Below are 24,838 nucleotides of genomic sequence, written 5' to 3' on the forward strand. Positions count from 1 at the left end.
CCCCCATCATCCTTCTCTCTCTTTTTCTCTCCCTCGTCCAGTATTCCCCTCCCCCTCATCCCCATGTTCTTTTTACTTCCCTCTTCATTGACCAGTTTTCATCTCAATACCTCCCCTAATAAATAACCCCCTACTCTGAACATTAATGTGTCTGATGTCTAATATACAACAATGCATAATCCCTCCTACAATTACTGTAAACATTAGATTATGACTATTGATAAAGACATTAATTAGCGTTATGACTGGTACCTGCCACACCTAATGGAACAAGCCATCAGCTGAAGGTCCCATCTGGTTGTGGGCAAACAGAGAACAGTGGTACAAACAGTGTTACTATCACACAACAGTGCTAATTATCATATAAACAACTTCACAGTGATCAGTCCAATAACCTTATATAAAAACATCTTACAACAATTTTTTTCACAGCAATCAAAGGTCAAGGTTAACTTGAAGGTATTTAATTCTGGTGAGTGCTGTCACAAGTCGTCTGACCTGTTGGGTGCCGTACCTGCGTATGCTGTGCTGGTGCCTGAGGAACATTGTAAATTGTCTTGGGATGTGCGTCCAAATAACGCCGAGTATATTACGATTCTTGTGGATTTCTGGCAAGTAATGGTAAGCTGGTCTCCCTGGCAAACTGTCTGGTTCGTGAAGTTGTCTGAAAAATACATATAATTTGTTATAAGTGTTTGTTTAACTACAGAGACTGGCCAACCCATGATGATGTGATTGCCAGGGGGATCTTTTATGGATAAAACAATGTGTCAAACTTTTATACTACAGTGCATTCTATCAAGCTTGGCTCAATTGATTCCTACTATAACTGAAAGGGGTAGGGGAGACATCATAGGGAGGAAAGAGAAAGGAGAAGGGAGGTAAGGTAAGGATATTGCTGTGGAGAAGGATGGGAGAATGTAAACTTGGGAAAGATTGAATGTCTCACTTACAAAAAACATTAATGCAAAGTTATCATCAAAGACAGTTTAATTGGGATTGAGACTGGTCTCAGCAGTTCATGGTTACAACTGTTCTCCAAGCCAATACAAAACCATAATATCTTTAATTCTTTACAGAAGTCACAAAATACACTTCTTTCATCACATCAGAGTACACCGTGGATCAGGAGCCAATAGAGAGAAATTTTATATACACCGTGGATCAGGAGCCAATAGAGAGAAATTTTATATACACCGTGGATCAGGAGCCAATAGAAAGAGATTTTATATACACCGTGGATCAGGAGCCAATAGAGAGAAATTTTATATACACCGTGGATCAGGAGCCAATAGAGAGAGATTTTATATACACCGTGGATCAGGAGCCAATAGAGAGAAATTTTATATACACCGTGGATCAGGAGCCAATAGAAAGAGATTTTATATACACAGTGGATCAGGAGCCAATAGAGAGAAATTTTATATACACCGTGGATCAGGAGCCAATAGAGAGAGATTTTATATACACTGTGGATCAGGAGCCAATAGAGAGAAATTTTATATACACTGTGGATCAGGAGCCAATAGAAAGAGATTTTATATACACTGTGGATCAGGAGCCAATAGAGAGAAATTTTATATACACCGTGGATCAGGAGCCAATAGAGAGAGATTTTACATACACAGTGGATCAGGAGCCAATAGAGAGATTTTATATACACTGTGGATCAGGAGCCAATAGAGAGAAATTTTATATACAGTGTGTATCAGGAGCCAATAGAGAGAAATTTTATATACACTGGGGATCAGGAGCCAATAGAGAGAAATTTTATATACACCGTGGATCAGGAGCCAATAGAGATAGATTTTACATACACAGTGGATCAGGAGCCAATAGAGAGATTTTATATACACCGTGGATCAGGAGCCAATAGAGAGAAAGTTTATATACACTGTAGATCAGGAGCCAATAGAGAGAGATTTTATATACACTGTAGATCAGGAGCCAATAGAGAGAGATTTTACACACACTGAGGATCAGGAGCCAATTAAGAGATGTTTTATATACACTGTGGATCAGGAGCCAATTAATAGAGAGATTTTATATACACTTTGGATCAGGAGCAAATAGAGAGAGATTTTATATACACCCTGGATCAGGAGCCAATAGAGAGATTTTATATACACTGTGGATCAGGAGCTAATAGAAGGAGGTTTTATTCACACTGCGGAATATGAACCAATAGAAATAGGTTTTACACAATGTTGAACACGACTGTGAGCCAATAGGAGTTCTAGGTACAAACTGCTGTAAAACAGCTAGAATATTTTAGTTATGTACTCCTGCCGTGTCCCAATATAATTAGGCTGTCAAACGCAACTCAAGTAAGTACAACTCCTATTGATTCTACATCTATTCTCAGAACCAAACATTTCCATTTCTATGGTCTGATTAGCAGGGCAACTGTACAAATCAAAAGTCACCATTTTGCTTTAGTTTACAAATAATAAATTTGTAAAGGAAATATCTGAAAACCTTTCTGACATCAGAAATAAACAGAGTAGCAAGACATCTTTTAGCCAACAGTTTAAACAATTGTTAAAAGTGTCCAAGCTGTAAGTCAAACTAGATCCTAATTCACTGGAATGACACTCCATCATTTGTAATGTTTTCTTAAGACAAAATCAATATCTTACATTAATTCCAGAGGTTTTGTGTGACAGAACACGATGATATGAGGTTTGTGTTCTTTACAAACCCTAGCACTGGTAATGCCGGTTGTGTAACACATGCAATACCATGACAACAGTGTGCATGCTAGTGTAACAGGAGAGGAAAATGTCACAGAGCTAGACCACGATTCAAACCTGTGGTCTCCATACTCCTGACAGACATTCTAACATACTGAGCTACCTGGTCACTGCCAGTTCTGCTACACACGTACTACCAAGTTCATGTAATGACTGATTCCTCTTAATCAGACTTTTCTCATTAAAAAAAACTTTTAACATACAGATGGAATAATATGCAGGTTTAGCAATATGTTCTCCAGGCAAAACATGACAGTTTAAACCACTTCACAAAACTAATGGAGACAACAACATCACTGTAATGGTACAAACCAATTCACAATAGTAATCATAAAATGACCTAAACTGCAGCACAATGCAACATGCTGGAAAATCGATAATTTTACAAATATAGATTCAAAAGTTCGGCACATTATGCCCAGATTTAGTTTTGTAACATGCTGAAAGATGTCGATTCAGCATTCTACCATCTAAATAATAGCTGTACTAAGTCTCCTGTCAACTTCACCCTATATTGAAGCGGACATGACTGCATGCTGATGAACCTCACATTACAATCTCACATTACAACCAATAGTCCCCCAGTCCAGTGTTGGTCGCCCTGCTGTATCTTAGCATGGAATTCAACTTGCAGCGTTAAAGCCTTAACTTTGATTTATTCTGAACATTTTCTATCACCTAATATTTATTGTACTGAATGCTGTAATTGCATATGTTTACCATAACATTTCCCTAAATAAGAAATAACTTGACACTGTCGAATAGATCCCACAATCCATGGAGTTCTGGCCATAGTTCTCTTACCAAATTTGTCATTCTGTGATTTTAAATCACATTTTGAAAATATACATAAAAAATAAAAAAATAAAATAAAAAAACTTCCTCATGAATTTTTCAAATCTCATTAAATTGAAAAATAAAAGTTGAAAAGAAGAAATACCAGTAACCTTGCCTATCAAGTATTTCTCGCTCATTAGTGTCATCTAGACAGAGTATTGTTTTGGAAAAAATGTCATTCCTAATTAATAAAGAACCATTTTATTTTTCTAGAACCAAAGCATTGAAACAATGTACAGAAAATTTGAATCTTGTTTAGCGTGACATAACAGCCATTCACCAGTATATGAAGTCAAATCTACATGGATATTCCTCTGTCGTTAATCTTATTAACACGACCTATACACTGATAACGAATGTGATTTGGCCATTAATAGATAACAAGACAGCAGATCATCATTCTTCAATTTCACAGATATCAGAAACGTAATTTACCCTTTAAAAACATTTACCTAGACTCCACAAGGAAAAGCGTATGGATGGGCGCAGTGCCAGAACTGAGTAGGAACTATATCTGTTACATCAATCACACTGCCTTTCCCCTCCAGATAAAACTTGATATGATCCAATCCCGTTATGTTACAGATGATGATGGCTTATGTCCCTCTAAAACACTTCCAATTTCACGCCAGCTCAGGCGGCCAGAGATCATCTATGTGTGCAACACCTAAGCTCTCACATACTGCAAACTTGTGTTGAGTAACTTTCATCCAATCTTTTCAAAACTTTGAAGACGAAAACCTGGACACTGATAAGGTATCTCTCCCTGAAAGTTTTTAGATACTTGTAAAATCAAAAGATGCATCTTACAAATTTTTATAGACAATGTATTTTTGATATCTTTGATTAGTTTTGGAAATATCTATGGCTGTTCAAATTTCTTTGTTCACAACACAATTTCATTTAGATCTGTCCAACAATATGTAATGATTGAATTGTGATGTGATACAAACAATATGTAATGATTGAAATGTGATGTGACAAGAGTTTAGTATCCAAAGAACCTAACAAACCCAGTTAGTTGATTGACAATCCATGCATAATTTACCTCAGAAAAGCATAATTTGCAAAACCTCCAGAATCAAAAATATTCAGTCTGCAAGCACACATTACCTGTCAGACTCAAGGTCATAGTAACTCTGACTGACCTTCACTAAAGATCAGACTCAAGGTTATAATAGCCCTGATTGACCTTCACTAAAGATCAGGCTCAAGGTCATAGTAGCTTTGTTTGACCTTCACTAAAGATCAGACTCAAGGTCATATTTACTCTGATTGACCTTCACTAAAGACCAATATCACAATTCCATTGTATTGATCTCCCCACTGTTGACAGTTGTTCCAGCCTGATACTGTAGAGGAAGGGATGAAACAGCTAGAATGGACAGCCATGACAGTTGTTTCAGCCTGATACTGTAGAGGAAGGGATGATACAGTTAGAATAGATCGACAGCCATGACAGTTGTTCCAGTCTGATACTGTAGAGGAAGGGATGATACAGTTAGAATGGACAGCCATGACAGTTGTTCCAGTCTGATACTGTAGAGGAAGGGATGAAACGGCTAGAATGGACAGCCATGACAGGTGTTTCAGCCTGATACTGTAGAGTAATGGATGATACAGCTAGAATGGACAGCCATGCCAGTTGTTCCAGCCTGATACTGTAGAGGAAGGGATGAAACGGCTAGAATGGACAGCCATGACAGTTGTTACAGCCTGATACTTGAAAGGAAGGGATGATACAGCTAGAATGGACAGCCATGACAGTTGTTTCAGCCTGATACTGTAGAGTAAGGGATGATACAGCTAGAATGGACAGCCATGACAGTTGTTCCAGCCTGATACTGTAGAGGAAGGGATGATACAGCTAGACTGGACAGCCATGACAGTTGGTCCAGCCTGATACTGCAGAGGAAGGGATGATACAGTTAGAATGGACAGCCATTACAGTTGTTCCAGCCTGATACTGTAGAGGAATGGATGATACAGTAAGAATGGACAGCCATGACAGTTGTTCCAGCCTGATACTGTAGAGGAAGGGATGATACAGTTAGAATGGACAGCCATAACAGTTGTTCCAGCCTGATACTGCAGGGTTCTTGTTAATAGCCGGTTGCCGGCGAAAATCGCCGGCTATTTCCGTGTCTACAACCGTCTATTTTTGAAGAAATACTGACTTTTTTGATAGAATTGACATTTCCATATCGTGATGGTTTCATCAATATTGGCAAACAACAATACTTAAGCAGTTGGACAGAATCAATCGGAACTCCCCGGTCTATTTCACGTTTCTACTTTCATTCTCGATTGTTTACGTAAAACAGCAAGATCACCAATGCGTTTGAATTACACCAAGGCAACATTACCGACAAGCGTCTAATTGATACAGAACGAGAGCAATGGTAAATGGAGCCAAATCAAAATCAACGATTTCTTTGTCGCTCAGAATAGAAATACAGGTGATTTGGGTGCTAAAATTAGCAAATGTTTATATTTGCTCTAAACATGGTCTATACTGACAACTTTTTATGTCAGTAAACTTCTGAATCACGTTGCGATTTGTAAGTGAAGTCATCAGTCGCGAGGAACAACCTGTCAGTCTCGTGAATTTTAACGAAATTGCAGCTTTCGAAATGATAATTAAGTCTGTTTAATTTACGTAACAAGGATCAATATGATTTAATCGTGTACTTTAAAAATATTCAAAAGAAAACCTTAGATAACGGCAATGTTCCTGGCGATAATGATGAGACATTCGCATTGTGTACCATAAAGGGGGAAACACGTGGTGTACGACAAAAATATCCAAATGAAGTGTTGACAATTTTGTAACAATTTCTACGTCAAACTTTTAAAAATGTGAGATATACATAGCAAAAATGACCAATGATGTACAGAACATTAGATATTAAATAAACTGTGTTGAAAAAAGTTTTGTTTTCGTTTTACTTTCTTGCAGTTCTCTAGACAATATTTTTGACCAGATTGGTGACATTGGGATATACATATTTACACCTATACTTCATTTAAACATTGTAATCATGTATTTTATATCTGTAACAAGCTCCAAGCTAGCTCATGCCCATGAAAAGACTTCCCTTACTTAGATTTGTATCTGTTTTAATTCAATGACAATAAAAATAAATTCTGAAACACCTCTGACATCTAGAGCACTGCAATTTTTGTATTGAATTTTCTAACACGTGTTGATTATTTAAAGTTTCTCAGTATTTTAACAACATGTTGTTCAGGCTGGCAGGCAGCTTCCTCAACCATGCTTAAGTCTATTCATTTTAGGATCTGAAGAGGTAATTTTCAAATTGATATACTCATTGTATTATCTTCACATAATTGATTTTGTAAATTGTAGTTTTTATTCATTTTCTATAAAAAAACAAATAAAGATATGATTGTTTCATTTTGATAGATAAGTGAACATTTTTCATTTTTTATTTATGTGGACTGGGATGTTTTACACCGCATTATGATAATAAGTGAATAATTAACATTTTTTCAGGTTTTAAATAGTTCAACTTCCATGTTCCAGAAATCACCTTATTCTAGTGTATTGAGTGATGGCATAATAGGATATAACAGAAAGTATTTTTAATATAGTGTCTTATCAAACACTTCAATTGAATTTATTATTTCAAATTATTTACAACCAGGATAACAGGGACTACTACTTCATGGCGAAATGAATATTAAAAATACTGGAAACTGGCAAACAGATCCAAATCTGATGGTTGTAATGCATGGATTTGTATCCAAGTATCATTGAATTTGAAACATTAACAGATAGAGCTAAAGAGGAATATTTTTCAATTGTTTCAGAAGAACTTTTTATGGAAAACTTCCCACAAATATCAGGTAGGAAATGGTTAATTACAACACTCAAAAGTGCTCAAATGCCACCTACAGTCATCTACAATTTCAAATTTTTCTGTGGGAGACCCCCCATACCCCCCTTACGAAAAGGGGGCCAGACCTGCCCCCCCTCTCGTGCTCTCCCCCTGTCTCGGCCTACGGCCTTCGGTGCGGCGGCCTACGGCCACCGACGGGCGCCTTTGACGCCCAACCACCTATTACAGATTTTTAACCACCTATGCAAAAAGTTACTGAGAACCCTGTACTGTAGAGGAAGGGATGATGCAGTTAGAATGGACAGCCATGACAGTTGTTCCAGTCTGATACTGTAGAGGAAGGGATGATGCAGTTAGAATGGACAGCCATGACAATTGTTCCAGTCTGATACTGTAGATGAAGGGATGATACAGCTAGAATGGACAGCCATGACAGTTGTTCCAGCCTGACACTGTAGAGTAAGGGATGATACAGCTAAAATGGACAGCCATGACAGTTGATGTAGTGACTGTCTCCTTGGATACTTGTCAATCAATCCTAAACCAATATGTCTGCTCACAAAACATCAGTTCTGTTTCCTCACATAAAAATCTGCTTCCATTCTTTGTAAACTATGAAATTGAATTGATGGTTTTAGAGAAACTTCTCTGTGAGAAACGCTAAACTCGTAAAAGCTCTTTTCACATTATATTCTTCATTGTTATGAAATAACAAGGGCCAGGTGAGCTAAAAATTAATTAAAAATCTTTCGTGAATAGGTCTCCACAGTTAATTCTTATCAACTGATAATGAAATAGCACTTTTGCAATCGAAAGAAAATTCCAAGTTATTGCAAATAAATTTTATAAGCATGGTTCAGGAATAAAATCCACATAAAAATAGTCAGGTAAATTGTTGCATCAACTTTACATAAATGTGACATTATTTAAATGTTTCCATGGTGACATAACAATTATGAGTCTATGGAAACATTGGAGGGCTGAGATTTTCTCCCTAGTTTCTCATATGAGCAATCCTTTGGAGTTGAACTGAAGGAGATTATTGATCATTTATGACCAGTCGGAGTATTATCAATAGTGATGCATTTTGCAAATAAACTTATACAAACTCTTTTTATATTGTTTTATTATACAAAAAATAAATTAATGTTTTCTTGCTACTACTGGACATTATTAAGACTAGTTTATAGACAGGATCGGTCACTATGGCCAAGTCATTAAGGTGTCTAGTGTCCATGATTATAGCCCTCCACCACTGGATCACTGGTTCGAGGCCTTCGTGGAGCAGCTGCAGGTCAGTGATTTTTCTCTGGGCACCCTGGTTTTTCTCAACCACCAAAATGTGGCACTTCCATAAATGACCAAAGCTGTTAAACAGGACATAAAATATCACCAAACCGAACCAATCATAGACAGAGTGATTGTGGCACATCCTAAATGGCCATAGATGTTCAATAGGTCATAAAATATCACCAAACCGAACCAATCATAGACAGACTGATTGTGGCACATCCTAAATGGCCATAGATGTTCAATAGGACATAAAATATCACCAAACCAAACCAATCATAGACAGAGTGATTGTGGCACATCCTAAATGGCCATAGATGTTAAATAGGACATAAAATATCACCAAACCGAACCAATCATAGACAGAGTGGCACATCCTAAATGGCCATAAATGTTCAATAGGACATAAAATATCAACAAACCAAACCAATCATAGACAGACTAATTGTGGCACATCCTAAATGGCCATAGATGTTAAACAGAACATAAATATCACCAAACCAAACCAATCATAGACAAACTGATTGTGGCACATCCTAAATGGCCATAGATGTTAAACAGGACATAAAATATCCTCAAACCGAACCAATCATAGACAGAGTGATTGTGGCACATCCTAAATGGCCATAGATGTTAAATAGGACATAAAATATCACCAAACCAAACCAATCATAGACAAACTGATTGTGGCACATCCTAAATGGCCATAGATGTTAAATAGGACATAAAATATCACCAAACCAAACCAATCATAGACAGACTGATTGTGGCACATCCTAAATGGCCATAGATGTTAAATAGGACATAAAATATCACCAAACCAAACCAATCATAGACAAACTGATTGTGGCACATCCTAAATGGCCATAGATGTTAAATAGGACATAAAATATCACCAAACCAAACCAATCATAGACAGACTGATTGTGGCACATCCTAAATGGCCATAGATGTTAAATAGGACATAAAATATCACCAAACCAAACCAATCATAGACAAACTGATTGTGGCACATCCTAAATGGCCATAGATGTTAAATAGGACATAAAATATCACCAAACCAAACCAATCATAGACAGAGTGGCACATTCTAAATGGCCATAGATGTTAAATAGGACATAAAATATCACCAAACCAAACCAATCATAGACAGAGTGATTGTGGCACATCCTTAATGGCCATAGATGTTAAATAGGACATAAAATATCACCAAACCAAACCAATCATAGACAGAGTGGCACATCCTAAATGGCCATAGATGTTAAATAGGACATAAAATATCACCAGTCAGAGTGGTTAGTAGTGTTGTGCTTAGTATAGTGCTAATACATTGTGGTGTCCAGTACTAATATCCTGGACACACACCCTGTAGGTAACCCATCAATATGTGGTGTCCAGTACTAATATCCTGGACACACACCCTGTAAGTAACCCATCAATAGGGGTTGTCCAGTACTAATATCCTCGACACACACCCTGTAGGTAACCCATCAGTATGTGGTGTCCAGTACTGTACTAATATCCTCGAAACTTGTACCCTGTAGGTAACCCATCAATATGTGGTGTACAGTACTAATATCCTGGACACCCCCCCTGTAGGTAACCCATCAATATGTGGTGTCCAGTACTGTACTAATATCCTGGACACACACCCTGTAGGTAACCCATCAATATGTGGTGTACCGTACTAATATCCTGGACACCCCCCCTGTAGGTAACCCATCAATATGTGGTGTCCAGTACTAATATCCTCAACATACACCCTGTAAGTAACCCATCAGTATGTGGTGCCCAGTAATGTACTAATATCCTCGAAACTTGTACCCTGTAGGTAACCCATCAATATGTGGTGTACAGTACTAATATCCTGGACACACCCCCTGTAGGTAACCCATCAATATGTGGTGTCCAGTACTGTACTAATATCCTGGACACACACCCTGTAGGTCACCCATCAATATGTGGTGTCCAGTACTAATATCCTCGACACACACCCTGTAGGTAACCCATCAATAGGTGGTGTCCAGTACTAATATCCTTGACACACACCCTGTAAGTAACCCATCAATATTTGGTGTCCAGTACTGTACTAATATCCACGACACACACCCTGTAGGTTACCCATCAATATGTGGTGTCCAGTACTAATATCCCCGACACACACCCTGTAGGTAACCCATCAATATGTGGTGTCCAGTACTGTACTAATATCCTGGACACACACCCTGTAAGTAACCCATCAATATTTGGTGTCCAGTACTGTACTAATATCCTCGACACACACCCTGTAAGTAACCCATCAATAGGTGGTGTCCAGTACTGTACTAATTTCCTCGACACACACCCTGTAGGTAACCCATCAATATTTGGTGTCCAGTACTGTACTAATATCCCCGACACACACCCTGTAAGTAGCCCATCAATATGTGGTGTCCAGTACTAATATCCCCGACACACACCCTGCAAGTAGCCCATCAATATGTGGTGTCCAGTACTAATATCCTGGACACACACCCTGTAAGTAACCCATCAATAGGTGGTGTCCAGTACTAATATCCTGGAGACACACCCTGTAGGTAACCCATCAATATGTGGTGTCCAGTACTGTACTAATATCCCCAACACACACCCTGTAGGTAACCCATCAATATTTGGTGTCCAGTACTGTACTAATATCCCCAACACACACCCTGTAAGTAACCCATCAATATTTGGTGTCCAATACTAATATCCTGGACACACACCCTGTAGGTAACCCATCAATATGTGGTGTCCAGTACTGTACTAATATCCTCGACACACACCCTGTAAGTAACCCATCAATATGTGGTGTCCAGTACTAATATCCTCAACATACACCCTGTAGGTAACCCATCAATATTTCACCTGCCCTTTACAATACATTAACATTAAAACAATCATTATTTCCAACTCCACAAACCTCTGAGGAATCATTACTTCACTTGTCTACGCCGACACAGATGTCCCACAGGAACTCTATACATCTATATCCAGTTTATGTGCTCGTATTGACTTTCTACTTTGTTCCGCCTTTTTTAATACCCTAGAATTTTCTGAGGGTATTTTGACGTAACTTTAATACATGAGATATAAAGTTTCATTAAGATTGTCTGGAATAGATAAAATGAATACAACTTTATTTTGTTTTAATGGATTTTTTCTATCAATAATTAAACATCCTTACACTTTTAATAACCTATCTACTGTCCAGGGGGCCATTCCACACTTTTGCTGATATGCTATTTCTGTTGGCAATCAGTTTTAACATGGGATAGTGGTCAGTAAAAACCTGGGGATGTGATCAGAGTGTGTCCAGCTTTTTTTGTCCAGTATTTCTAACATTATCAGAAGGCCATAGTTCTATTTTTTGACCTTCAATTCAATTTTATTGAAATAAATGCGGACTTTGAGGGCAGAGAGTCCTACCACTTTTCTACTGTATTTGAAATTTATTTTTTTGTAAATTTTATGCTATTTCCTCTATAATTATAAGTTGTGGGCATTTTAGGGAATCGGAACATTTTGGAAATTCCCAATTCATGCATACATTTTTCACTTGTGTTGAATTCACTTTTTTGTTCTAGGGCAAACATTAAGGGTGAAAATGTCTTTCTTGTTTTGGCTTAATTGATCTATATTCAATGTAGTATGTTTAAACCCTCCTCTCTCAAAGACTGTCACCTCATTTAGGCTCAATCCGATACTTTACTCTCTGTGGTCATAATAAGTTACTTCTTTAATATCTTACTGGTCACAATCACATTTCTTTAGTATCCCAGACACCCTGTAATCATGATTAGCTTCTATAATATAACAGACACCCTGTAATCATGATTAGTTTCTATAATATCCAAGACACCCTGCCTTCATGATTAGTTTCTATAATACCCCCGACACCCTGTCATCATGATTAGTGTCTATAATATCCAAGACACCCTGCCTTCATGATTAGTTTCTATAATACCCCCCGACACCCTGTCAACATGATTAGTTTCTATAATATCCAAGACACCCTGCCTTCATGATTAGTTTCTATAATATTTAAGACACCCTATCATCATGATTAATTTCTATATTATCCCGGACACCCTGACTTCATGATTAGTTTCTATAATATTTAAGACACACTATCATCATGATTAATTTCTATATTATCCCGGACACCCTGTCATCATGATTAGTTTTTATAATATAACAGACACCCTGTCATCAAGATTAGTTTCTATAATATCCCAGACACCCTGACATCATGATTAGTTTCTATAATACCCCCCGACACCCTGTCAACATGATTAGTTTCTATAATATCCAGGACACCCTGTCATCATGATTAGTTTTTATAATATAACAGACACCCTGTCATCATTATTAGTTTCTATAATATCCCAGACACCCTGTCATCATGATTAGTTTCTATAATATCCAAGACACCCTGCCATCATGATTAGTTTCTATAATATTTAAGACACCCTATCATCATGATTAATTTCTATATTATCCCGGACACCCTGTCATCATGATTAGTTTCTATAATACCCCCGACACCCTGTCATCATGATTAGTTTCTATAATACCCCCCGACACCCTGTCAACATGATTAGTTTCTATAATATCCAGGACACCCTGTCATCATGATTAGTTTCTATAATATAACAGACACCCTGCCATCATGATTAGTTTCTATAATATCCCAGCCGCCCTGTCATCATGATTAGTTTCTATAATATAACAGACACCCTGTCATCATGATTAGTTTCTAAAATATCCCAGACACCCTGTCATCATGATTAGTTTCTATCATATCCCAGACACCCTGTCATCATGATTAGTTTCTATAATACCCCAGTACAGTACCTATATGTGGTAATGACAGACTATAAGTTACTTTAGTTATCAGGAGTTGCTCTAAATTCCTATCAATTCTCCACTTTTATACCACTTACCTGGTACAAAATTTTAATTGCATTTTTAAAAATTAGTTTCTGTCATTTTAGATTGATTAATTTACACTCCTGAACACAGACAATATAATTTACCTTCAATCAAATTAAATTATAAAATTAACTCTGATTTTAAAAGGGAATGATAATTTGATGACAATTATACCGTACATAAGTTCTGTGTCACTAGAAGCCCACCTTTGTGTAACTACAAAGAAGCAATATCTGACGTGACAGACAATGTGAGATCACCCTCACTGTGTGGTGCCTACATGATACAAATCACTTACACCAATAGAATGACATGAAAATTATCGTTTAATTCTGCATGATTAAGTTGGTTCAACGAGACGTCAATTTACAAGCCCAATTTTTTCTCCTCTTTAACTTGGTTTTTCCCGTCTGACATGCCGTAAGATTTGTAGGTACTACAGGGACAGTTACTGTTTGAGACCTCAATGGGGTACAGGATTGGCATGTCTCCTGTCACACAATCAACCATAATTTAATTATTATCACAAAGTTCACAAAAACAAGGAATGTGTCTTTCATCTCGCACACAAAGAACTACACCATTATATTCACATATCGTTTTCAAATTGATAAAAATTCTATTATTTTGTTTGACAATTTGGACAAATACTTGTGTATACTGGTGAGCCCTTTTCTGTTGATTCACAACTGATTCACAACTGGCCGATCTTACAACATGTTAGCCATGCAACTCATAGCCCACCATAAAACCATCAAACACATCAAAGGCAGACAACAGTCAATTTTACTATAGTAAAACACTTTACAGGCAAACCAAAAGTACCCTATAGCTAGGACAATTTTACTACAGCAAAACACTTCAAACAAAACAACAGTACCATCGTAATAAACTTTCACTACAGATATACACATCAAAAGCAAAACAATAGTAACATAGCGAGGACAAATCCATTTTTGTCAACATGTAAGGCTGAAATTTCCTGTGAGATCAAAGAATACAGGGTTTCCTTTACTGGTAAACCTAGTAAATTTATGCATTCCACTTTTCTTGGGATCCCAGAATCTAATTCTAAGCCAAACTTCAAAGAACATTAAATACAACCATCTCATGACAGTTGACCTAGATGGCAGACATTTCTCCTGTCATTCCTGCCTTAATAGTACACAAATCAGTCTCAGTTTTATCATACATCCCATACTATTCTGTGTAAGTTTGATAGTAACACCCATAAATGCCAACATCACTTTCATCCCAGTAAATGTTCCCTTTCAATTATGCATGGCCATGGGCAAAGATCAATATGTCAGTTCTAATTTTCAACTTCAAAAGACCAAATAATTGATGAATTAAGATGCATTTAATGATTTCTTTTTTTAGGGACGTCAAACTGAACTGGGACTGTTGTAGGGAGTCAAGACATCGCCAGCCTACGAATGCACCAGGTCCAGGCGCTCTTTCACACAATAACACTGCAACACAAACGTTCCTGTGTCTTGGTCAGGTTAGCTTTACTCTCAATGATCCTAGAAACTTTTACTCTCTTCAGGTCTTGGTGTCTGTTCCACTTATGTTTATCTATCGGATTTTCATAAACTTTGTGAATGATATTTGCATCAAATTTATAAATAAATATGAAGAATTAATTTGCATCCAGACAATTTTTTGAAAAATACCTCCTTTATAAGTGTCAATTTTATTTAGTTGCAAAATAGCATTTATGTCAGGGTTATAAACAATATATGAAGTTATCACTGACTTAACTCATTCAGTCATATTTTAACTGGACTTGCCCAGTCTTTGATTTGGTAGGGTTCAAATGTAACTTTAGGGGTGAATGGTGCTCGCACATGTGAAAATGTTGATTTATTGAAGGAAACTTTTACTCTGCATTAAAACCTAACCATACACTCAGCTACGTGTTTATATAATACCATGTCTGAACAACATGGCACCCGTCCCATTTAAGCCCTCCCCCACCTCCTCCATACCATCTGTGGTCTAAAATAGTATCTCCTATTCAAAAGACAGCCTCTCGTCAATTAACTATTATCAAAAGTTAAATCTGATGTCATATTTTACACCAGATGCTACCCCTTGTTAAAGTTCCCTGATCACAATATACATTTTATTTTTAGCTCTATTTAATGTCAGGAGTGTGACCCAATAGTTTTAATAGCAAGTCAGGCAGTACAGTTTACACTGGAAACAAAACCATCAAGAGGTTATCTTTATTTGATGTAGTTTCAATTAAAATCTCATAAAATTTCTTCATCATTTAAGGGATTTCCATTTTTATGCACAAAGTAAAGATTTTATTGACATTCCATTTACTCAGAACTGACACAAAAATGAACTTAAAAAAACCCACTGACTTATAAACTTTACCCCAGCTTTCTTTAGCCCTAAAATACCCTTTAAAATGTGTTTCCTACCAACAAACGAGGTGAAAGGAAGCTACAGCCAGCATGTTGACTGAAGTCTGTGATGTTCTAATGAGGCATACAATAGGTAAACCACATGGACTTATACAAATAGCACATGTAATTATAACAAGGGAAGTTTGTATCCTTTCCCCTTTTCTTGCACATGTAATGAAAGATGCGGGTCCATAACATAAGAGATAGTCAGTTAATTTAAAGCGGCTAAAATAGTGAGTATTGTGTTGTCTCCCCTTATTAGAACAGTGTTGTCTCCCCTGGTCAAAACAGTGTGGAGGGGTCCCTCTTGTTCAGGAGGGTATATCATGATTAGCAAAACATTTTTCATTTGCCAATGTATATAGGATAATCTCTGGTCAGGATGGTGTGAAGTAGTATGGAGTAAATTTCCTTGATAGAACAGGAGATAGATGCCTTCTCTGGTCAAAATGGTCTAATTAGTGTTAAACATGTTTAAATTTTGTGTGGTTGGAAATAATAATTAGTAACTAAAATGGTGTGTCTGTCTGTTTGAATATAAGAATGTCTGAAAGGTTAAGTGTCTGTGGAACATTGAACCCAGACACACATAGTAGGAGACACCTATCCTGATATTGACTACAGGATAGACCAAAGTCTCCTGCCTGAACTGGTTCCTCTGTATTCCTGACATCTAAATGCCATCACCTATGATGACCAATGTTGAATGGTTATGACTGACATGTATGATATCTGTTGTATACAGTCCATTGAGAGGTAAATAATGACTTAAAAGGATTAAATATTTAGGAAATTTTAAGGTATTTTGACATGCAGAAACTGGTCCCTAGGACTTTCCAAGTCAAACTTTTTATGAACTTCGTGTTATTTGGATGCAGTACAACATGGGTCCTGAATACTTACCAGGGTTACATTTGTAGGAGACTTGGAGGTACTTTGATGTATGAGGAAAAAGGTCCAAAGACCTTCCAGGGTTACATTTACAGAATTGTTTTAGGTATTTGGATGTATAAGGACATGAGTCCTGTAGAGTTTACAGAATTGTTTTAGGTATTTGGATGTATAAGGACATGGGTCATGTAGAGTTTCCTGTATTACATTTGCAGAATATTTTTTTAGGTATTTGGATATATAAGGACACGGGTCATGTAGAGTTTCCTGTATTACATTTACAGATTTTCTTTATGTATTTGGATGTATAAGGACATGGGTCCTGAAGACTTACCAGGGTTACATTTGTAGCAGACTTTGAGGTACTTTGATGTAGGAGGACAGGGGTGACGAAGACTTACCAGGGTTACATTTGTAGCAGACTTTGAGGTACTTAGATGAACGAGGACATGGGTCGTGAAGACTTACCAGGGTTACATTGGTAGGAAACTTTGAGGTACTTTGATGTAAGAGGACAGGGGTGACGAAGACTTACCAGGGTTACATTTGTAGGAAACTTTGAGGTACTTAGATGTACGAGGACAGGGGTCCTGACGGAATGTATCGGTACTGGCCTCCACAACACATTTTCGCTGGTTCTGGCAACGATCCAACAATACCTGAAAAATAAAGCAAGCAAAATCAAATTACTGCAAATTCAAAATAAGATCCTGACAAGCAACCTCTTCAAATGCAAAATTTCCCAATTAGTCATATCCTTGTAGTCTAGATACCATAACTGATACACATTGTTTAAGGATCTATGTGATATTTCTTATTATTCCCATAGAAAATTAAGTTTTACTGCTGAACAAATAATTATACAAAAAAAAAAGCATCAAAGAAATCTTGAAAAAAACTCATAACTACAAACCATACTATGTACTTTATGAAATTTCTGGAAATAACCAATAAAGACTTGTCTAGGAGGAGACAATTTATAAGGCAATTCAATAACACCACAGATTGTAAACTAGCCCTAACAATCTTTGTAACAGGTGACACCCTCAACTACCTGGAGACTGAACTATTCTCAAAAGGCATTAGAGAATTTCTAATTCACAAAACCACAGATACAGCTATAGACATTAACCCTTTGAGAAAAAGCAGGAAATATTCAAAATCTCAACAAAGTTAAGTGATTGAACTTTTTACCACATGAAAGAAAGAATTCAGGTGTTCAAAAGCTTAGATCTATGTGCAAGTTACATGGTTTTTATAGCTAAAAAGTTGAAACTGTATCTGATAATCATTTAACCTTGTAACCACAGTACCTGGTTAAACCAGTAAATTGAAATTGTACTTGATAATCATTTAACCTTGTAACCACAGGACTTGGCTAAACCAGTAAATTGAAATTGTACTTGATAATCATTTAACCTTATAACCACCGGACTTGGCTAAACCAATACATTATGAATGATCGAGCAAGCAAGCTAGGTCAATAGGGTTTTCATTTAATCAAATTTTGCACACATTACTGTTCCATAATTAATTGATATCAGTAATATGTTTTTGTCACCTTTCAATTATATACACAATATTGAACCACCAATTTCATTATGACCCAAGGGACAAAAGCATCACTATAGATCAAGCATTAATCACCTAACAATTTCACATTTACAAGGAGTTAAACAACTGAAACAACACCAGGACATTTTGCTTCCTCTGCAATTTTGAGGATGGTCAAATAATTTCACAAAAATCATCATAGAAACTTTTTACTATTTCAATTTTTTTTTGTTTCCCCAAGAAGATGAATTATGAAAAATCGACAGTGTGCTTTATTACTTGGACATGTTTCATCCAATTTTTCGTTGTCATAACAAAATCTTTACATACCTATGAGTCAACAACAACAAAACGTGAGAATTTGGGTGATTGTTTCTAACTGTTATAATAAGGGTAGTTGAGCACACCTTACCAGTGTGTAGCCTTATCTTACACTGACAGTGTTATCACATACCCAAACAACATGACAAATTACTCTGAGCAAACACAATGGAATGTTTCCTATCCCTCATGACGTTTGACCTCTCCTAAAAAACCACATGAGGAAGGGCACCAACTGTTAACAATCCTCCAGGCAGGGTCTTAATTGATATTTATCTTAATGCTGATGGAAAAGGCGTCTCATTCATTCATAAAATGGAAAAAGAAATAACTTTATTGACTAGAACAGACAACACATTAAAGGGTTCCCCTCCATTAAAACTAGTATGGAAAAAAACATTAAGTATCAATCACCAAATAATTTAGGACAGCCGTGATGCTGTTGGCATGATTACAATCCATTACGGCAATGAAGCCAGCTGATGTCTGATGTCATTGTTTACATCTAACATAGGGTAAGGGGAACCAAGTCCCCTACAATTAGACTTCCATTTCCAAAGCGTAGTATGATGTGTATGATCTCCTTCTCTTAGGACTATTGTTATGTTATTTTCTGTTATTTTCAAGTTAAATTCATATTGTTCCTTCTAATATTCATACAAAGACAATTTATTGATTGTGGGCCCTTTTAGGGTTTAAGAATATTTTGATTTTTTTTGCAGAAAGTATTAACATGAATATGGTTCTGGTTATATAATAAAGAGGTCTGGAGATCAAATCCCTGCAGTGCAAAATTTATAAACAGAAATCATATTATTTATATTTCTATATAGATAACTGTTTGCTATACCAGGTATTAAAAATGGGCAAGCAACTTCAAGTCACAAAAATAATAAACAATTCGGTAATGGAACTCTTCTTTGTTGCAGATAGTGTACAACAAAGTGCTGGAACTCTCTGCTTTAATATTGTTGGAGTAATGGAATCATGTGATCTGGGTTCATACTCTATAGAAGTGTGGAGAAGGGGTCTCAGGAAGAATGTGATTTGAGTATTCTATAGAAGTGTGTGGAGTAGAGGAGTGATACCGGAGTCTGTGTTCTGTATAGAAGAGTGGTGTTGGGGAACCAGCAGGAGGAAAGCTGTTCTATGGAGAAGAAAGTGTTGAGAGAATATAGCGAAGGAATGTAGAGGTGTCCTTCCATTACATTGTTAGCATTCCTACTGGCTCAGTAATAATTTGGGAGAGGGGTGGGGAAGTGTGGGAAATGACTATGGAGGGGGACTATGATTTGGGTAGATAAAAATGGTGGAAGCATAGTACCTTTAGATGGGGACTATAGAGGTCAAGTGGGAAAATGAGTGTATCTAGGTGAGAGATGATAGGGAAGGGGAAGAGAGGAAAGGCATGAAAGGAGAAGGGGTGGGGAGAAGCCAGGGACAGATGACCTTGAGAGGGGGAAGAGAAGGAAAGTAGATGGTGTGAGGAAGGAGGAGGAGATTGAGGGGGTATGACTTGGGGAGGAGGAGGAGGAGGAGGAGGAGGAGGAAGGAAATGAGTTGAGGATCTGCTTGTTTATTGATGATTATCCTTCCAAACAATCAGGTACAAAATCATTAATATTTCAGCGTGTAAGTACTAAACAGTGGCAGTACAGACATGTGGTCCTACCCTCCTCTGGTTAGGCCAATTACTGCACAAACTACTTTGTACCAGTAGCTATTATACAGGGGCGGCTGTTGTCCTCTCATCTCTGTGATACATTTTTGATGTAAAACTTTAACCAGGGCTATAATCCTGCACACAGACCTGTTTCAGTCTTCAGACATTCTACTAATTTGACAATTTAACAACCATAAGATTTGACCTGCAAGTTCATCCGGTACACAGTTGGCATGAAATGAATGTAATGAAATTCAAAAATCAGGTTTTTGTAGATTTTCTTAGACCTATCACATCGCTTGAGGTCCTGGTATAAATACTTTTGTTTTCTAAAAGCTTCATGTTAACTACATATGTACAAGCATTCAGCTTTCATGACTTCAAAACAAGAGCAGTTTTATGATACAGATCTTAACTTTTTACAGCGTAAAGACCTTTATATCATACTTTGAATTTCTACAACAGCGAGGAAAGACATGGAGCCAGGAATGTGAAGTAAAGAAAAAAACGAATAAGTTTGCTTGATATCAAACTCACTAACAGCAGTAGGAAATTGCTTTTTTTGCCTCATAACACGTCTCAATTTCCTTTTTTAAGGTTTTTGAGAACATCCTCTTTTGACAATATTCCAGGAAGGGCCTCTTCGTGATAACCTTGAGAACTATTTCTCTGGATAACAAGATCACAAGGTCGTGGTTACAGTTTAATTGGATTGAATGTTACATATTAGGGCTAATTGACCAATTACATCTTTGTCACTGCTACAAACACAAACATGATACAGATCGAGAGGTTACTGTTATCGTACACCAGAGAAATTTAATCCGCTTGAAACACACTTAAGCTAACACCAACTTCCCTAAAAGTGCATCTCAAATATCTAATTCTATAACTTTTATATTTGGAACATTCTTACAGATGTGAAAAAATGTTAAAAGTGCATCTCAAATATTTCTCATCAGATAAAGTTTACTTCTATTATGATGCAATAACCTATATGTGTCATTAATATGATGTTACACTTAATATCGCAGATATTAAACAATTTTCATATTTTCATAATTAAAATGTTGATTAATTTACATCTTTTAAATTACGTATTTGACATTTTTCTGACATAAATTCCTATCTACAGTACCTGAATAAACCTTACAAATATTTACCTGTATTTATCTATAAACGTACACTTATTTGAACAAACTATGGGAGAACTGAACAGGTGTACTGAACAATTTAAATCGATATCCTGAACGGGCCTGGTATTTATACACGGGAATACTGTATATTGATATTCTACTACACTGAGAATTCTACGCACCGATCACATTAATGCCTGACAGTATAGGCCTGCCTGTAATACCTGCCCGAGTTACAGGTAAGAGTATTAAGAATGCGGAACACTTATTGATTTGACCTTATATATATATACTCTTGACAGGCAAACTTAGGTTAGGGGTCAAGGGTCAGGGTGGCTGTACTCCATGACATCAAGAGGCCTGATCAGTACTGAATACAAAAATACATGTACATTTTCTTTTCATTTAAGACAAGGCAAGATGATTTGTTCACTGTCATCTGACAACATTTCCATCAAAATTGCTCTTTAAAAAAGGTGGTCTCACATAACACATTTTTACTTTAATCTAGTTTAATACACATCCCCCTTGAAAAAAATCAAAATAGTCACCCTAGAAATAATTAAAAGTATAATGATCAAAACATATAGAGAAAACAAAATAGGTTTCTTTCCGTAAAAACTAAATCCCTCACAACCACCACGATAAAACAGATTCCAACGAGTTGTAAACATGATTGACAATGTTGATGACTTCTTTATAAATACAGAATGACAATCGTTTTTCCTATAAGTGTACCAGTGCTTTGATGTATGTGTTACTATTACAGAAATGAAATACTATACCAACAACTATGACCCTTGTGAAATCAAATACAACGATATATAGCCATTGGCCACTTACCAGGGTAACAATGAAATACCACACCATGTACACATGACACTTGGTATAAATCCACGCCATCACACTAGCTGTAGTTAGGACCACATATCATTTAGCGTCCATTTGAATCTCTTGTAGACTCCAAAGCAGGCTAAGTAGCCTCCATCCTTTCTCTAGCATTGATGATAACGGCTGTCTGCCCTGTCCAGCTCAGCAGTCAACAGGATATCTCTGTGATCTTAATATGCCTCCCCTATCGCACCCCTTGTCAGTCGGGGATAACGCACCAAAAAATAACTGAAGGAATATCCCTCGTAGAAAGTTCAGCATGCAACTTCAAACAACCCTGAGCACTTATCCCTCCATAGTCCTCCTACAGCACCAGAAAATAAGATGGTTGTATAGTGTTGCACGAACCAGAAATCCAAAAACTGTTTCCAGTCTGTACACGGCAGACGGCCCTGGATTGTAATACATTACACTGTACACGGAGTCCTTTGCTATCTGACTATCTCCAGTCCTGTGTTTCCAACGGCAGCATCACCATGAATCTATCCTTAAACTCTGTGAGACACTACAAACTCAAGAACATCCAACCACTGCAGCGACACTAATTTATATCAGACACGTTTCAATGTGTTGCACTTACGAAGAATTAAACAAACTTAAAAACAGGTTCCTTGTATATTTATTCCTCGTTGAAATTATCTTCATAAGATTGCAGATGTATTAACAAAAACGTCGAGAAGATTTATTTCTCCCTATTTGAAATTTCATCTTCAAAATGACATGTATATATGCCAAGGTTGAAATTTATCTTTCAAAGATAACGCTCTTTACTGTTTCCAAGTAGGAAAAAACACACTTCATAAAGACGATCGCTCCTCCACAGAATTTACCAGTGCATCATAAATTCGCAGATGCTGATATATATCGGATCGGTCTTTACATGCTCATGAGCAACAAGAGTAACCAGTAAATACAAGGATGGCTGCAGCTCGCTATAAAAGAATCACCACTTGAGCGGCTACCACGAAATTGACACAATCAATACGATGCATAGAATATTGATTGGGAAGACACTAAATATGCATTCAACTTCAGCTTCCTGTGTTTGTCCAATGTCATTTATTCCTTTTTTATTCCAAGACTCTTTGTATGTCGTTATCGTAATTCTTCTCTTCTATTAACCGCTCAATCCAAATGTAGATGAATTGTTGGGGAATCAGAGTGTCTGAGTTGGTCAGTTGAAGACCTGTATTGTATACCCTATCAAGGTTAATGACAAGTAGTCCAGTAGCCCTTCGTCCTCATTTACAGTCTAACTATTGGTGAACCCTGTAAACCAGTCAGAACATCTGTAGGTCAGCCATGCATCTAATACTGTTGCTTATGTTGCTAGCTTCATTACTAGTTATCTAAATCGACAACTGGTGCACATGCAGCAATTCTATAATTTCCTAACACTTGTTAGTTGGTAAATGAAATCTGAGGCCGTTTTATCAAGGCTAGCTATATCTTGACTGAAATTAATTGGTTTTCGGATATCAATTTATGATTGGTTGCAATGTGACATAATTTCATATACAAACGCTGTCAATCTGTTCTGGTTAATTAAAACATGACGTATGGTCATAGCTAGGCAGAGACTGGACCTAACAGGGTAGGTACTAGCTAATATAACTTGTTTAAAACAGCTGGTGCTTATTACTTCAGTAATCAGTGTCTGCAATTAATTAATTATCTAATGCACGATATAGGCTGTGTATGATTAAAGTTCCCAAGTAAGACTATTGAATGTCTTATTATCACCATTAACCTTGTAGAACTCTCCTGTCTTTTTTTTTGTCGTTACCTGTCAGCTCCCATCTCATCAGGTTCTGTCAAATTGATTTTGACAACCTGTAATCTTGGTCATAAACATTCTTGAAGCCAATCCTCTTTTCTTGCAAAAAAACCCCACACGTTTGAATGTCAGATCGGACACATACACATTGTGTTCAGTGGAGATGAGCTGCTGTAAACTACAATCTTCAAGCCTGATATTGCTAAAGTCTTTTACACGCTGGATTCAAATTGCCTTCATGTAAACATCTGTGTCATAAACATTCCGATTAAAGTGACACTTCAAGCCCTTTGTCTTCAAAGATTTTAAAGAAACTGCTTGATCAGGATCACTTAATTATCTTGTATCTACAACCCGATATGTGTTGGAAGAGGTTTTTTTTCAACATGTCTCCTGTTCTCTTCAGAAAGCTCCACTCCTGTTCTTTTCTGTTCTTGATTATAAATCCTTTCTGTAAAATTCTAGATAAAATTTCAACATATTAGCACT

At 36.9% G+C, this 24,838-nt stretch overlaps 1 protein-coding gene across 2 annotated transcripts in view; it reads right to left on the reverse strand.

Annotated features, from left to right (window-relative positions):
- The window catches only part of LOC110467191, a 100,324-nt gene that overhangs the window by 19,194 nt on the left and 56,292 nt on the right, over positions 1-24,838 (reverse strand). Inside the window, exons 1-3 of one of the 2 annotated variants that reach the window (XM_021524174.1) lie at positions 22,525-23,968; positions 17,543-17,666; positions 515-664 (exon numbers count right to left, since the gene is read on the reverse strand). In XM_021524174.1, the coding sequence (XP_021379849.1) occupies positions 515-664; positions 17,543-17,666; positions 22,525-22,584 (334 nt within the window). In that variant the 5' untranslated portion in view covers positions 22,585-23,968. Of the gene's footprint in view, positions 1-514; positions 665-17,542; positions 17,667-22,524; positions 23,969-24,838 lie in introns of those variants that run through there. The other variant, XM_021524173.1, reaches the window with a different exon arrangement.

Source organism: Mizuhopecten yessoensis, unplaced genomic scaffold (assembly GCF_002113885.1).
Source record: "Mizuhopecten yessoensis strain PY_sf001 unplaced genomic scaffold, ASM211388v2 scaffold11165, whole genome shotgun sequence".
NCBI lineage: Eukaryota > Metazoa > Mollusca > Bivalvia > Pectinida > Pectinidae > Mizuhopecten > Mizuhopecten yessoensis.